We start from the raw sequence: 16,685 nt of genomic DNA on the forward strand, positions 1-16,685 counted from the left end.
ATATAGATATAGATAGATAGATAGATAGATAGATAGATAGATATAGATATAGATATAGATAGATATAGATATAGATATATATAGATAGATATAGATTAAAAGAACTCCAATAATTGTTGACAAGTGATTGCAATATCTATTTGGATCGGCATAAAACTAAGCTTTTTTATTAGAGCCGGTAATCTCAATTTGAACTCCAACCCAACCCAATAATTAGTACGTTAGGTTGACATTTCAACCAAATTTTTTTTAGAACAGTGGCAATATATAAAACTAGCAAAAGCTAGAAAAAAATACATTAAGTGATTACAAAAGACAAACTTTTCACCCAATCAACCCAGTTAACTCTAAACTTAGAATATCTAGAATTAATCCAAAAAAAAGATTGAGATTGAATCGAATCCTAAATGACTACCTTACGAGGTTTGTCTTTCGCAAAAAGAAAACTATTTCGATAAGACCATAACGCCCAAAACATGGTGTTAACCATCGCACCTAGACATCTCTTGACCTGGAGAGATAAACGAGTCGAATCTAACTAGGAAAGCCATTCCGAGATAGAAGAAAATAAAGGCATATCCACCTCCCACCATCTAGAAACAAGAATCCATAAATCCATCGCCATACCACAAGTAAATAAAAGATGATTGACGGTCTCAACATCATTGCCACAAATAGGACAAAGCACAGAACCAATGTCAATTCCCCGTCTATCTAAATTCACTCTGGTTGGAGCTTTATTCAAGTGCAGTCTCCAAAACAAAATACTGACCTTGGAAGGTAGGAAGCGATTCCATCTAGCAGATTGAGAGGAGGTTTCTAAAAATTGGGAATCAATCATAGTCCTAGCAGAAGCAACCGTGTAACCCACCGAAGCATTAGGAGACCACAACCAAGAGTCTTGATTCTCACCAAGAACCACGTGGCCTACAAAAGACTTTAAAGCAGTAAATTGAACCAACTCCTCACCTCCTCTAGGATGGCGTCTAAAAACCAAAAACCAGTCAGACAACTTTAATCTGTCAGCCACTGTACAATTCTTCTCCAAATCAAGCGCAAAAACCCTAGGGAACCGAGTTTTTAAAGGGATATCACCGCAACAAACGTCCTCCCAAAATAAAGTAGAATTCCCTTTCCCAATGTTTCGAACACATAAGGAAAAAAGATCTAAGCCTTTTTTTGAAAGGGATCTGACTGCATTGATCGTCATCTTGCATGGAGACATCAAAGAACTATTAATGCAAGCTTTATCAATACCCCCATCTACCCCATGAATATTTTTTATGACAATAGCCCATAAGTCATTAGGCTTCATTCTAAATCTCAAAATCCACTTGAATAAAAGAGAGATATTGACAGCATAAATACTACCAATGCCCAAACCCCCGAGTTCTTTACTAGCCAAACACTTTTTCCAAGCAATCCAAGTCATCTTCCTATCTTCCAAGTCACCACCCACAAAAAGTTATTGCGAAGAGATTCCAATCTTTTTTCTACATCTACCGGCATCCTGTAAATGGACATATAATAAGTAGGGAGATTCCCAAGGAAAGCTTTAACCAACACCATTCGGCCTATAATAGAAAGGGTACGAGCCTTCCAACCATAAAGTTTTTTTTTAAAACTTATCAAAAACCCCCCTTCCAATTGGCAATGCGCGACATATTGCAACCAACCGGAACCCCAAGATATATAAAAGGAAAATCCGACGCCCCACAGCCTAACACTGCAGCCATGTCATTAATATCATATTCAGATACGGAAATACCCAACAAATTACTTTTTTGAACATTTATTTTCAACCCCGAAGACAAAAAAAACATCGTAAGATACTAATTAAATTAGTAACATTCCGAATAGATCATTCCCCCAAAAACATCACATCATCCGCGTACATTAGATAAGAAATAAATAAGCTATTACCACTAATCGGAACACCTTTGAAGAGACCAATAAACATCGCCTTTCAAATTACGGCATGCAAGCCTTCCATTGCAATAATAAATAGAAAAGGGGATAAAAGATCACCTTGACGAAGACCTCTACAAATCTCAAATTCGGCTGTGGGAGAATCGTTAACCAAAATGGAAGCACGAGCATTCATAAGGCAACCTTCAATCCATCTTCTCCATTTAGAACCAAAACCCATTTCTTCCATCATAATATCTAAAAAATCTCATCTTAACGAATCAAAGGCTTTTTCAAAATCAACTTTAAACACAAGCAACTTTGATTTTCGTTTCCGATGCCACTCCATAATTTCATTAAGAATCATAGGACCATCCAAAATATTTCTGCCTTTAATAAAAGCAGATTGCTCAGGAATAACACAACTGCCAATAACCAAGCTTAACCGATTAGCTAAAAGCTTACCAATAATTTTATATTGACAACCTATCAGACTAATAGGTCTAAAATCAGAAACAAACTTTGGGAAGTAATTTTAGGGATCAAAACAATAAAAGAAGAGTTACACCCTTTTGGAAAATGGCTTGTTATAAAGAAATCCTCAACAAAACGAACAACATCTTTCTCAATAATCGACCAGATCGCCTTAAAGAAAGCAAAAGAAAAACCATCGGGGCCCGGAGCACGATCACTGCCACAATCCCAAACAGCCCGTTTGATCTCATCACAGGAAAACATAGAATCTAAAAAATCGGCATCAACAGGAGACAACTGATTAGGGAGGGGAGCATCACACCACATCCGAGAAGAAACTGAAGGAGAGAAACGACGACTAAAATGGTCAAAAAATTCTGATTTTATTAAATTAGGATCTTCAAGCCAATTCCCATATTTCATAATGCCTTTGATTGCCATTTGTCTATGCTTTTTCTTAAGAATACCATGAAAAAACTTAGAATTTTCATCTCCTTCCACATCCCAATTAATCTTAGCTTTGTCAGCTAAGTCTTTAGATTCACAATTAAGAATATCAATTAACGTTTTTACCGAATGCTATCTAAGAATCTAATCTTCTTTCGAAGCAACCCCACTATCAACCAGAACATCCATAGCTGCAATAACAACAATAACAGAACTAAGATTAGCTTTTTTCGTCTTGAACAACGACCTATTATCAAGATTCCATTTTCGAATTGCCGACTTGAGAAGCTGAAGTTTCTTTTTGAAAGCCACCATACCGTTAACATCAAGGAATTCAACACTATTCCATGTATTAACAACAAGCTCATGAAAACCATCCATATCAAGCCAAGAATTAAACAAACGAAGAGGAGTAGGACCAAAATCAACAACATTCTCCTTAAGCAAGATAGCACGATGATCCGGGATGAACTTGTCTAACACCACTACCGAGACCCCAACAAAATTGTCCATAAAACAATCAAAGACCAAGAATCTATTAATTTTGCTCATTTTTTATGCCGACCTATTCGTCCAAGTAAAAGAATATCCTCCCATGTCGACATCAATTAACTTCGCATCCATAATAAAATCATTAAAATAATAAACATGTTTCAGATTGAAAACAGAAGCAAACCTATCCGCCGCCTCACGAACCTCATTGAAATCTCCCAAAAGCACCACCATTTTATTCCATTTTTTAATCATCAATAGTAATTTTAACCATAAGTTGCGTTTATCTCTTATCGATTGTGGAGCATAAACAAACATAAACATAATCAGAGTATTTGTAGGATGCTGTCACACCCTAAACCAGACGGCGGAAACGTCCGGGGGTGGAGGACTTCATTTGTAGTATCACAACACATGCATTATAGGAATCAGAGTACAAACAACCACTATATTTAAAAAGTATAAGTATTTACATGTGTTTCATCATTGTATACTGAAACCAAATAGTTATACAAAAGAAGAAGACAAGACATAAATAGCTCCATCTTCTCAAAAGCACGGGGAGTACCTATCTACTGGTTCCCTGAGAATACAAGTAATTTGAAAAGAGAGTATCAACATAAAGTTGAGTGAGTGCATAAGTATTTATGTTTGAAAGAATTTTTTTCGTTTCTTGAATATGTAAATTGTTCCAGAAAATCCTATATTTTCTGTTGTATATGAAAAGTAGTTTTAGTTACATAAAACTGTACTATTTGTAAACTAATGTTCTGTATTTGTAATCCTTTTGTAAACTTGTATCTGAGAGTGTGCCTGGTTTCATCAACTGTTATTGTAATCTGTAATGTACCACTGTAAATTGTATCTTGTAAACTAGTACTTTAAAAATGTACTTCTGTTTAGTTAATTATACACTAACGTATTGTTAATATCTTTTATATGAGTTATTATAACCATACTGACTAGATGGCCTGACCCAACGCTATGAATGTGTTGAAAGCTGATGATAACAACTGTCACTCGTAGGCGTGTATGCCTGACTGTAGCTAGCAGTCTCAGTGCGGGGTTGTGAATCCCAATATAGATCTATACACACATTGTTTCGATCCCCGGCTGGAGATTCTGGTTATAATGTCAGGAATTTAACTATATTGTTTAAATGAATTAAACAACATGTATCAATTGACTCATAAAAAGCATATAAACGCTACATGTATAATAGTTATGAAAAACCCAATCATTCTGAAATAAATAACTGACAGTATGTTCTTGAATTAGTATTCTTAACATGTATCTAAAAGATGTATAACCTTGAATAGTTTTGAATCAAACCTTTGTTCTTGTAAAACAATGTAATTTAATATACTTGAATCGTGAATTAATGTTCTGTGAATCATAAATTATACCTATTATAATTTATATGTACTTTCTGAATTAATACCGAGTATTCATGAATGCAACCCCTTGCTCAACATGCTACAAAGGGTAATTGAACTTAATGAACTAACTTTTATACTTGTATACATATACAAATATATATATATATATATATAAGTAAAATTTAAATGACACTCGGACAAATAACTGATGCTTATAATCCCACATCCAAACAAGGAAAAGGAACCAAAGTGGGTTATCAGTCCTAAGCCTTTTAAATCTTATTTATATAAATATATATATACAAGTATGATTTCTGGGAGAAATATAAGTTTATAAAAACATTTAAAAGAAGTTTGATATTTTGAAACTCATTTTGGTGACTTGATGTCATTTTGATACAATCATTGAAAACCATTTGATTTGAGGACAACTGAAATCCATTTTTGATAAGATATTTGAAACCATTTGTTTATAACACAAAATCTTTGTGTTAGACTTGTATTCCCCCCCCCCCCCCCCTTAAAACAGTAAAAACTATGAAAATACGGGGGTATGAACTCACCTGTAGTGAGTGATTCGAGTGAAAGGTAGATGTAGGATGCTAAGTGTCAAGTGAAGTCTTGAACACAAACGGATCCTATTAAGCATATAATAACACGTATATGGATATAATTAGTGTATATAACAACTAATTATGATAGGAAACGACTTTAGGGACTAGGAAACACTAGTGTTACAATCACATGTGATTGCACTAAAGGGGTTTACGGCCACACAAGGGTGTGTACGGCCAAGATGTGTACGTCCAAGGTGGTGTACGGTCAATGGGTGTACGGCCAATGTGGTGTACGGTCAATGGGTGTATGGTCATGGAGTGTACGGTTGTACACTCATGGAAGAAGTATGCAAAAAGGGTGTTTATGGCCCTATCTAGCATCCATTAAGTGTTCATGATCTTATGTTAGAACATGACGTGAGTTTGAGGCCAATACATGCACTAAACAAGGGTTTACGGCCATATGAGGTGTGTACGGCCGTACACCCTTGGTGTTCATGCATTAGATGAAGAATCAAGGTTAGGAATCAAGTGTTTCTCAAACTTAACTAGCAGATAGAAGAGATACTCACACTTTTGAAGGCTTCTAAGGAGTTCATGGCCCAAGAACAAGTAGGTGTTCTTGGTGTTCTTGGTGAAAGTAAAGAAGACTTGAAGATCTAACCAAAAGAGAAGATTTCATGGATGAAAACATGGATCTTCACTAGATAAAGCCTTGTATCAACTTATCAATGGAAGGATTACTTACATCTTTGAAGATCAAGGTGAAAAACTTGATGATAGTTGAGAGAGAATCAGATTTCTTGAGGTGAAAGTGTGAAGAAATGAAGGAAAAGCTTATATATGGGTTTGGGTTCACGGCCACCTTGGGTGTACGGCCGTACACTCATGTGTATGGTCGTACACTCCTTTTGATGGAGTGTTTGGCCCGAATGCAACCCGATGAACCTAAGTTAACTCATCCCTAAACCCAAACCTTGAATGCACTAGGCTTAGAACACTCAAACAGACCCTAAACAATGCTAAAAGATAGCACAAATGAGTCTGACTGTGATTGAATTGAATGACTGTATAAGATAGAAATTTCGGGTTGTCACATTATCCCCCTGTTAGAGAGAATTTCGTCCCCCTGTTAGAGAGAATCTCTACTGGTTCTTCCACGAAGTTGAGGCTCTCGTCGATCTCGATTTCGTCGAGTGGGATTACAAGAGTCTCGTCAGACAGACACTTTTTCAAGTTCGAGACGTGGAAAACAGGATATATGTTACTTAGTTCTTGAGGTAGTCGGAGTTTGTAAGCCACTTGACCGATTCTAGCAAGAATCTCGAATGGTCATATGTACCTCGGATTCAGCTTGTCATGCTTTCCAAAGCGTATCATGCCCTTCTAGGGTGAGACCTTCAACATGACACGGTCACCAACCTGAAATTCCAAAGATTTTCTTCTTTTGTCAGCGTAGCTTTTCTGTATATCGCTGGAAGCTTTAAGTCGCCCCCGGATTTGTACAATTTTCTCTGTCGTTTCGCGAATGATTTCTGGACCAGTGAGAGTACCGTCAGGAACTTGACTTCTAGCTAGCTGCATGTCACCCACTTCATCCCAACACAGAGGTGATCTGCACTTGCGGCCATAGAGAGTTTTGAAAGGAGCAACCTTTATGCTAGTGTGATAACTGTTATTGTAAGAGAATTCGACAAGGGGTAAATGAGTATCCCATGCCTTTCCAAAGTCTATCACGTAAGCTCGCAACATATCTTCTAGAGTTTGAATCGTTCTCTCACTTTGTCCGTCTGTTTGTGGATGGTAGGCTGTACTCATGTCCAACCTAGTTCCCAAAGATTTTTTTAAAGATGCTAGAAACGAGAAGTGAATCTATTATCTCGGTCAGAAATAATAGATATTGGCACACCATGCAGTCTAAGGATTTCCTTGAGGTAAGTTCTTGTTAGCTTCTCCATCTTTTCGGTCTCTTTAATTGGTAAGAAGTGTGCGGTTTTGGTTAATCTATCGACGATTACCCAAATAGTATCATAACCACCCTATGTCTTGGGTAACTTGGTTATGAAATCCATTGTAATCCGCTCCCACTTCCATTCAGGGATTTCAAGTTGTTGTAATAAACCTGAAGGTTTCTGGTATTCTACGTTGACTTTGGCACAAGTAAGGCACTTGCCCACAAAGGTAGTAATTTCGGCCTTCATGTTAGGCCACCAGTATAGTTTCTTGAGGTCCAGATACATGTTGTCTGAACCTGGATGAATGGAGTATCGGGTTTTGTGTGCTTCATTCATAACCACGTCTCTGTAACCACCGAACTTTGGTGTCCATATCCGGTTCATGAAATAATAGACTCCATCATCCCTGACTTTGAAGTTTTTATCCATTCCTCTCAAGGTTTCACCTGCCATGTTTTCAGGTTTTAAGGACTCGAGTTGAGCGTCTCTGATCTGTGTGGACAGATGTGAATGGATTGTCATGGTCAACGACTTTACTCGGCGTCCCGAGTATTCTTTTCTGCTAAGGGCATCAACTACTACATTAGCTTTACCAGGGTGATAAAGAATCTCACAATCGTAGTCGTTTAGTAGCTCCACCCACCGTCATTGTCTCATGTTCAGCTCTTTCTGATCGAAGATATGCTGGAGACTTTTATTGTCCGTAAATACTGTGCATTTCGTGCCATATAAGTAATGTCTCCAGATCTTCAGAGCAAATACCACTGCTCCTAGTTCAAGGTCATGTATTGTATAGTTGACTTCATGTGTCTGTAGCTGTCTTGAGGCATAGGATATAAGCTTTCCTCTTTGCATAAGAACACATCCAAGCCCTTGATTAGAAGCATCACAGTACACTACGAAATCCACTGTCCCTTCAGGAAGAGAAAGGATCGGTGCACCACACAAAGCTCGTTTCAGCGTTTGGAACGCTGTTTCTTGCTTTTCTCCCCAGCTAAAAGTTACACCCTTTTGCGTCAGGGTGGTAAGAGGCTTAGCTATTCGAGAGAAATTCTGGATGAATCTGCGATAATAGCCAGCAAGACCTAAGAATTGACGGATTTATGTAGGTGTTTTGGGTGCTGACCAGTTTTCAATTGCCTTTATTTTGGAAGGGTCGACGTGTATTCCTTCTGAACTGACCACGTGACCTAGGAAATCAACCTTCCTGATCCAAACTTCACACTTTGAAAACTTCGCATAGAGTTTCTATGATCTAAGAGTTTGCAATACTTGACGAAGATGTTGGCCATGTTCCTCTTCACTTCTTGAGTAGATAAGGATGTCGTCAATGAAGACTATGACGAATTTGTCCAGAAATGGACGACCCACTCTGTTTATTAGATCCATGAACATAGCAGGTGCATTCGTCAATCCGAATGGCATCATTACGAAATCGTAATGACCATAACGAGTTCTGAACGCAGTTTTGGGAATGTCATCCTCCAAAATCCGTAACTGGTGATACCCGGATCTTAAGTCTATTTTTGAGAAGTAGCTCGCACCTTGAAGTTTGTCGAACAGATCGTCAATGCGAGGCAGAGGGTATCGATTCTTAATGGTAAGTTTATTCAGCTCGCGGTAGTCTATGCACATACGGAATGATCCATCCTTCTTCTTCACGAACAAAACCGGTGCTCCCCAGGGTGAGAAGCTTGGTCTTATGAAACCTTTGCTAAGGAGTTCGTTAAGCTGGCTAGATAATTCCTGCCTTTCAGAAGGTGCAATACGATAGGGGGATTTGGCTACAGGGGTAGCCCTAGGGATTAAGTCGATTCTGAATTCGACATGTCGTTTGGGAGGCACTCCTGGAAGATCATCGGGAAAAATGTTGGGAAAGTTGCAGACCTCAGGAATGCTCGCAATATCTTTCACTTCTTGCTTTTTTTCTACCACGTGAGCTAAGAAAGCACAGTACTCTTTGCGAAGGTACTTCTATGCATTGATGCAAGAAATGATCTGGAGGTTTGTTCCGGGTTTGTCGCCGTAAATATCAAGAGTTTCGTTAGTTGGCAAGTTCAGACGAATGACTCTTTCATAGCATAGGATGTCAGCATGGTTAGGGCACAACCAATCCATACCTACTATGACGTCGAAACTTTTGATAGAGACCAACATAAGGTCTATTGGGAATGAAAAGTTATTAAAGGTAAGAGTACATCCTATGTATATATTGTTGGTGGATTTGGAATTCCCGTTAGCCATTTTGACTGTGAATGTTTCTTTTAGTGGTTGGGAGTTTTGATTTAGCAAATGTTTGAAATTATGGCTCACAAAGCTCTTCTCAGCACCACAATAAAGTAGAATGCATGCATAAGTGTTGTTGAGAAGGAACGTACCCGTGACCACTGCACGGTCTACTACCGCTTCTTCGTGACCCAATGTTAAAATTCTCCCAACTCCACCGGCATTTCCAGCTTTTGGACAATCTCTCTTGAAATGCCCCACATCACCACATTGGTAGCATGCTTGACCTACTCCAGCGGCAGGTACTTGGTTAAGCGGTTGGGGTGGTGATCTACAGAATCGGGCAGTATGTCCTTTTCTGTTGCAGTTACGACACTGTATTTCCCAACAATTTCCGTTATGGTGAAAATTGCACTTGTTGCACTTAGGGAGATTACCAGCATAAGGCTTAGCTGGTGCAGGGTTAGCAGGAACAGCAGCAGGTACAATAGCAGCATTGACTGCAACTACCTGTTGCTTCTTTGAGGATTCCTGTGACGACTTGCCCTTCCTCTTGTTCCAACTCTTGTTGTTGTTGTTGTTGTTGTTATTGTTGTTGTTGTTGTTGTTTCCCTTCAGTTGTTCTGGTGCAGCAACCACTGAGTTTTGACGGACTCCGTGGTCAATAAGAGATTGTGCCAGCTCTTTGGCGCTGTGAAAAGTAACAGCCCTTGAAGCTAAAACACTTGACTTAATTTGGGGCGACAGTCCCCAAATATATCTCTCAATCTTTTTACTCTCCAGAGCAACCATATCCGGACAAAGAATTGCCAGATCACAAAATCTACTGGTATAGGTTGATATGTCAGAACCAACCATTGTAAGACCCCATAGCTCCTGCTCGAGTTTCTGAACTTCCCCTCGCGGACAATATTCCCGCATTAGCATGGATTTTAAGTTCTCCCAGCTTATTGAGTTAGCCACTACCAGAGTAAGTGACTTAACATGGCCATTCCACCACGTTAAAGCTTTATCCGAAAAGGTACAAGCAACAAATTTGACTTTGCTGCTCTCTAGACAGGAGCAGATTTCGAAAATTGCTTTTGTCTTCTCTATCCACTGTCTTAATGCCATAACTCCTCCAGTTCCATTAAAGGTCCTGGGTTTGGCATTCGAAAAAATCTTTATAAGTGCTCTCTCGCGAGTTCCCATGACTCTCGCCATGGTTAGAAGGATGTGTACCGGTTCCCGACCCACTAGCACCAAGAGTATTGATATGAGACATGGCAGCCGCTACAGCCGTCGTGACCGCTGCTTGGAACATAGCAGCGTCAAACTGAGGAGGTGGTGGCGGAGGTGGCGTCGGTGCTTCATTAACAGTGTTACGTCTTGGATTTCTACGAGGAGGCATCTTTCTCTATAAAAGTTAAAAGATACAAAGATGGTAAGATATCAAGAGTGAATATGAATTTTGATATCTCTGAACTAAAACATATAGTTCAACATGAATCTTGTAATGAATTGGAAATAGAAGTCTACGAAAAGTACAACTTGTAACAGGATGATATGAAATTGAATGGTTATTTTTCAAGAAGTATGAAAATGCATGTCGATTATATTGGCATATTGAATACATAAAGTCTGGAAAACTTGACCCTAAACAGGTCTACAATATACCAAATTATGGGAAAAACATCGACATCATACTGACCTACCGAAATTGATATTTTTGCGGTCTTACTGAAATACATGGAAAATAACGCTAGAACATATACGTAGACTTTAACTATAACCAAAAGTGTGAATAGGAAACGAGTAGAGTATCTCCTACTGGCGACAGGTATCACTTGGACGAAACCTCAACTCAGCCAGCTAACGCTCCACAGCAAGCAGATGTCTTTCATACACTGTCAGGCGTGCTCGAAGTTTTATGACTTCAGCTCGTGTTACAGCTAACTCTTGCAGTAATGCTTCATTGTCTCTCATGGCTCTGTCACGAGGATCTTCAAGACGACGAATGCAGACTATATTAACTCTCGCATTGGCATCAACTTCCATGATTCGGTTGATGGTTGTCCTACCCTGTATTTCATTTCGAGCAACCCTGCAGACCAGAATTGACAGGTCTCTGTCTACTGAGCCTCCTTCGCTCAGCTTGTAGAAGCTTCTGTCTCCGTTGTATGGCATGGGTTGACCCTGCTCTTGATTCCATGTTTCCAAGCTTTCCGCCCACAGAGGCGTTGGGCCTTGAAAAGTCGGATGAGGGTTAGGATTTTGGGTAACTGGTGGTGGATTATAGGCTTCTGATTGGAATCATTATCTTCAGGAAATTTTTTTGCAAAATCATCATCTAAGGGAATTTCGTGATTTTCTTCTGGCTCTACATCTTGTCCTTGACCAGGGAAATACGGGTCTCCGGGTAAGTGAAATCCAGCCCTTGTTATCTAAGCGAGAATAGGGATAAGAGATATAGAATATAGTTCGTATCGATAGATTAAGGACACAATTTCTACGAGAGAGACTTACAGTTAACAAGTAATGTATTCTATATGACTTGTTCTAGGTATTACTATAACTATAAAGTGTATACTAATTATATATAACTTGGGTATAATCGACCTTTGATTAAATGACCGGATTCTAAATCCACAACCAAACAATGTAAAGTCCTCAATACAAGGATCTTAACCAGTGATCAATTGAGTAGATGGAGGAAATGAAAAGCTTATGATAGTGAATGATACCTATCAGAAGATATCATAAGAGTGGTATCTTGCTTTTATAATATGTGTAATAAAATAACGGAACGTTTAGAGGGGTACGGTATGTCTGAAGTACACCTCCGATTGGCAGGATGATGAATGGTTGGTGTAATTCTTGAAGTTGTCCCATCGTCTGGAATTTCCATCACCAACCAAGTTGAAGTAGAATTGATGATTGAAGATACGCGTGGAAGAAGGACTAGTAGAGTCTAGAAAAATTCTATGATTAATTGGACACATTCGTATGTGTTAAATTGTTTTGTGATTTTAGGACTTGGGGACTGCGAGACAGTACTTGGGACGAGTATGAGTAAGTGTGAATAGTAGTAAAGATCTATACTACTGGAAGCACATGACTCACACTTGGATCAGGGAAAGTCACAAGGTCACCAAGAAACTCGTAATTGATCCCGTCTTATTCTAGTCTGTCGTTACCATCGTTCCGGTAATGACTAAGAAGATGATTGTTATTCCGACCCTAGTGGTCATATCAAATTGAGTCCGACTAAGATGAGTTTATTATGTGGTTCCGAGAACCAAGTTCGATGTAGCATTTGACTTAAGCCAGAAGATTGAAGTGAGAAATGATCAAAGCGATCAGTAGAAGTATCGCACTCATTGTTAAAGAAGTTGGTAGTTAGAAATGATACATGTTGAACTGTGATTGTATCACATTAGAACATGAAGGTAGGTATAGTTTGTTCTGAAATTTGTCCCTAGGAGATCTGAGTCTAAGTAGTGCAGTATACAATGAGAGATCATTAGAACATGACCCATCGGTCTGTTACAATAAACGAAGGAAAATACTTATTCTAAGAAGAAGGAGTCCTCAATCAGGATTTATTTTGTAACTTGAAGGTGACGATTGAAAGTCCTACGAAGATCTGAAGCTTTTTAGGATTAGCTGGATATTACCGAAGGTTTATCCAAGGCTTTTCTTCGATTGCATCTCCATTGACAACTTTGACCCACAAAGGAGCTGTTTATACTTGGAATGAGAAGCATAAGGAAGTTTTTTTGAGAAGTTAAAGAAAACGTTGTGTGAAGCACCGATTCTTTCGTTACCTGAAGGAGTTGATGACTTCACAGTTTATAGTGATGCCTCTGGAGTTGGGTTAGGTTGTGTTCTGACCCAAAGGGATAAAGTGATAGCATATGCAACGAGGCAATTGAAAGAGCATGAAAAGAACTACCGCACTCCTGATTTGGAGTTGGCAGCGGTAGTATTCGCCTTAAAGATATGGAGGCACTATCTTTACGGTACTAAGTGCAAACTTTTCACTGATTATAAGAGTCTTCAATATCTCTTTAATCAGAAGAAATTGAACATGAGGCAACGGCGCTGGCTAGAATTACTCAAGGACTATGACTGTGAGATACTTTACCACCCTGGTAAAGCAAATGTTGTTGCTAATGCTCTCAGTCGGAAGGTAAATCTTGAAAAGAAAAGGCCAAGAGCGTTGAGAATTGAAGTTGTCTCGACAATTGTGGAAAGTATAAAGAAAGCTCAAGAGGAAGCTTTAGAGAGAAATGACCGAAAGGAGGAACGTTTGGGCAAAACGTTGGTGTTTGATACAAACGGTCAAGGACTGAAGGTATTCAAAGATTGGATTTGGGTACCTAAGGCGGGAGGAGTAAGAGGTCTTCTGATAGAAGAAGCTCACAAAACCATGTACTCAATTCATCCCGGCAGTACGAAAATGTATAGGGATCTAAAAACCTATTACTGGTGGCCGACGATGAAGCTCGATGTTGCTAAGTATGTGGCCGAGTGTGTAACTTGTGCTAGGGTTAAGGCACAACATCAGAAACCGTATGGGAGTTTAGAACCTTTGCCTATGCCTATGGGCAAATAGGAAGACATCACTATGGATTTTGTGACTAAACTGCCCAGAACAAGGAACGGTCACGACATGATTTAGGTGGTCGTTGATCGCTTCACTAAGAGTGCGCATTTCATAGCAGCCAACGAGAAACGGTCTATGGATAAACTTGCGAATTCTTACGTGAAGGAAATTGTGAGGCTTCACAGTGTTCCGTTAACGATTATATCCGATCGTGGCAGTCGTTTTACCTCAAGGTGTTGGAGGAGTCTGTAAGAGGAATTGGGTACTAAGTTGTGTTTGGATACAGCTTACCATCCGCAAACCGATGGTTAGAGCGAATAAACGATTCAAACGTTGAAGGATATGCTGAGAGCATGTACCCTTGAATTCCAAGGTAACTGGGATGAACATTTACCTTTAGTAGAATTTTTCTAGGGTAATAGTTTCCACTCAAGCATCAAGATGGCACCTTATCACGCTTTGTATGGGGAAAAGTGTTGAATGCCTTCATGTTGGCTAGGAGTTAATTAATTAAGAATAAAAATGAGCGTCGAAGATAAATATTAGATAAAGCCGATATTTATTAAGAAAGTTATAGTGGTCGTGACAAGGATTACAGATATATAAAGAATGCCGAAATCCGAGTTATAACGAAGAAGTTATGACCTGTCGAAGTTTCGCGATAAACCGGCACGGTGACGAATGTCGTAAAAAGTGAGTTTTTGATAAACTACTTTTTAGCCTTAGTGATCTAAACGAAATTTGTAGTGTTCGTTAAACTGAGTGTAGGTATAAAAAGAACGCCCAAATCTGACTTCGGATGACGAAGTTATGATTTTTCGAAGTTTCAGCTTAGCAGTAGACAGCTAAAAACTCGAATTTTAGATCGAGTGATTTTTAGCCGACATGACCTAAACGAGAATCGAAGGTCTCATAAATAGTAGCACAACGGTAAAAAGTCTGACGAAAACGGATGTCGGATGAAGAAGTTATGAATTTTTAACGGATTTCCTGTCCCGGTCTGTTAAAAATAATAATATAAAAATTAAAGTCAAAATTAGCCGACGAAGTCTAAACGAAAGTTGTATAGCGTAATTTTACCTACGCGTGCATATAAAGAACGTCAAAAACGGAGCTCGTATGTGAAATGGATTTTATAAGATTTGGCGCGAAAATCAAGAAAAATTCCCAAAACCCGAGGAATTTCGCACACGTGGACTTCAGCCACGTGTCCTCGCTTCGCATCCGACGCGTGTCTGGGAATGGCTGAGTCACCGAAGCCACCTGGCGAGGCGTGTCATGTCCTTCTCGTGTCCGAGGTTCGGTCCAATAGGAGGCTGCCCCGTGTCCGATGTTGGTGTGTCAGCAGCTGCGTGTCCGAACCATAGAGCTGTCCGAAGTGGTCCAATCAGAAGCCTCCAGCAGACCCCTCGCATGCGCAGCCACGTGCCAGCCCACGTGCGAGCCTTCCCTGCGAGCCCTCGGATCTGCACCACCTGGAGCCTTCTCAGCCGTTGGATCAGGAGGCTCGCCCCTATAAATAGGAGGGTGCCAGACCTCCCGGGTATATTTTGGAAAATTGTCACTTTTAGCCTCTCTTTCCATATTTCTTTCATTTTAACGTCCCCCGAAGCCCTGGTATCAATTATAACCCCCGGAATACGCCAGGAAGTTCCCGAGAAGCCCAGAAAATTTATCTTTTCGGTTTCTAAGCCCGACCCTTGCAGAGCCCAGTTTCTCAATAAAACTCTCGGTTTTATTAGAAACGATCGTTTTAGGAAACGATCTGCTGCCCGATTTTCATTAAATCAGGTGAGTGTATAGTTACTTTCACCTTACACATAGATATTGTTTGTTTATTTGAGTTGGATGTTAAAGGAGTGATTTATACATGTTTTAAATAATTTAAACTGTATATGTATTTTTATCTACACAAATGTTGGGTAAAACATGGGTAGATGAAATAGTGGGTGTGTGATGAAAGGTGAGTTGGATAAATGAGATGATCAGTGATATAGATCATAAGTTGAGGGTGAGTGGTGAAAGGAGATCATAAGTTGAGGGTGAGTGGTGAAAGGAGATCATAAGTTGAGGGTGAGTGGTGAAATATGAGATAAGCCCTTACCCAAACGTAGACCCCCGTCATTCAGCAGAGTAGGGATGACAACCATGGACTATTCTAGACGGTCTGTGGAATACTAGCAGACTTGCAACCTGTAGGTGTGTGAACTATATGTTCATCAGGCGTACTTTAAAAACCCATTGACATGTATGACAGGGGCGAATACTGTCAATAATACTGTCGATAAATGAGAGGTATGGACTTAGCTCTGGTTGTATAAACCCTGGCGATGGTGTGACCTTGTGTCTATTCCTTATGATGAATCCTTAGGAAGGAGTGATAGTAGAATCTTAGGGTAAACCCTTAAGAAATTAATAAGATAATGGGGTTGGGGTAATTTGGTTGATTGATTGATGTTTAAGTACAATAAATTTATTTATTGTGGATTGAAAACCCCATATGCTCACCAGGCTTTCAAGCCTGACCCACTCAGCTTTTTATGATTACAGGTAGTGGACCCCGAGCATAGTCGGATGATGATGATGAGTGATTTTGGATTATAGGCCAGTAGTTATAAATAACTGTTGTAAGGCTTATAATGTCTTGTTTATGCTTTTG

The 16,685-nt window shown here is 39.4% G+C and overlaps 3 protein-coding genes across 3 annotated transcripts; all 3 read right to left on the minus strand.

The window, feature by feature from the left end:
• Positions 1 to 538: 538 nt before the first annotated feature.
• On the minus strand, positions 539 to 1,315 carry LOC145111736 (uncharacterized). The gene has a single exon (XM_079047991.1). It carries the CDS (start codon positions 1,313 to 1,315, stop codon positions 539 to 541), a length of 777 nt encoding a protein of 258 aa, XP_078904117.1.
• Positions 1,316 to 1,428: 113 nt separating this feature from the next.
• LOC145111743 (uncharacterized) lies at positions 1,429 to 2,158 on the minus strand. The gene is made up of 3 exons (XM_079047995.1): positions 1,976 to 2,158; positions 1,677 to 1,832; positions 1,429 to 1,596 (listed from the first exon to the last, which is right to left on the minus strand). The coding sequence occupies exons 1-3, from the start codon at positions 2,156 to 2,158 to the stop codon at positions 1,429 to 1,431; spliced, it is 507 nt and encodes a 168-aa protein (XP_078904121.1).
• An 18-nt stretch (positions 2,159 to 2,176) lies between these two features.
• Positions 2,177 to 3,381, minus strand: LOC145111751 (uncharacterized). The gene is made up of 3 exons (XM_079048000.1): positions 3,000 to 3,381; positions 2,475 to 2,915; positions 2,177 to 2,361 (listed from the first exon to the last, which is right to left on the minus strand). Exons 1-3 carry the CDS (start codon positions 3,379 to 3,381, stop codon positions 2,177 to 2,179), a joined length of 1,008 nt encoding a protein of 335 aa, XP_078904126.1.
• Positions 3,382 to 16,685: the final 13,304 nt, after the last annotated feature.

The sequence above is a fragment of the Lactuca virosa genome, chromosome 1 (genome assembly GCF_052849685.1).
Source record: "Lactuca virosa cultivar CGN04683 chromosome 1, Lactuca_virosa_CGN04683_v6, whole genome shotgun sequence".
NCBI lineage: Eukaryota > Viridiplantae > Streptophyta > Magnoliopsida > Asterales > Asteraceae > Lactuca > Lactuca virosa.

Bases quoted from the DNA above. Each gene is read 5' to 3' on its own strand.
- LOC145111736 (XM_079047991.1), bottom strand. From the start codon at position 1,315: ATGAAGCCTAATGACTTATGGGCTATTGTCATAAAAAATATTCATGGG.
- LOC145111743 (XM_079047995.1), bottom strand. From the start codon at position 2,158: ATGGAAGAAATGGGTTTTGGTTCTAAATGGAGAAGATGGATTGAAGGT. The intron at 1,833-1,975 runs GTAATTTGAAAG...TAATTTAATTAG, and splicing joins CAATGGAAGGCTTGCATGCC to TATCTTACGATGTTTTTTTT. The intron at 1,597-1,676 runs GTTGGTTGCAAT...TATGGTTGGAAG, and splicing joins TTATATATCTTGGGGTTCCG to GCTCGTACCCTTTCTATTAT.
- LOC145111751 (XM_079048000.1), bottom strand. From the start codon at position 3,381: ATGAGCAAAATTAATAGATTCTTGGTCTTTGATTGTTTTATGGACAAT. The intron at 2,916-2,999 runs GTGGGGTTGCTT...GTGAATCTAAAG, and splicing joins TATGGATGTTCTGGTTGATA to ACTTAGCTGACAAAGCTAAG. The intron at 2,362-2,474 runs GTAACTCTTCTT...GTAAGCTTTTAG, and splicing joins AAGCCATTTTCCAAAAGGGT to CTAATCGGTTAAGCTTGGTT.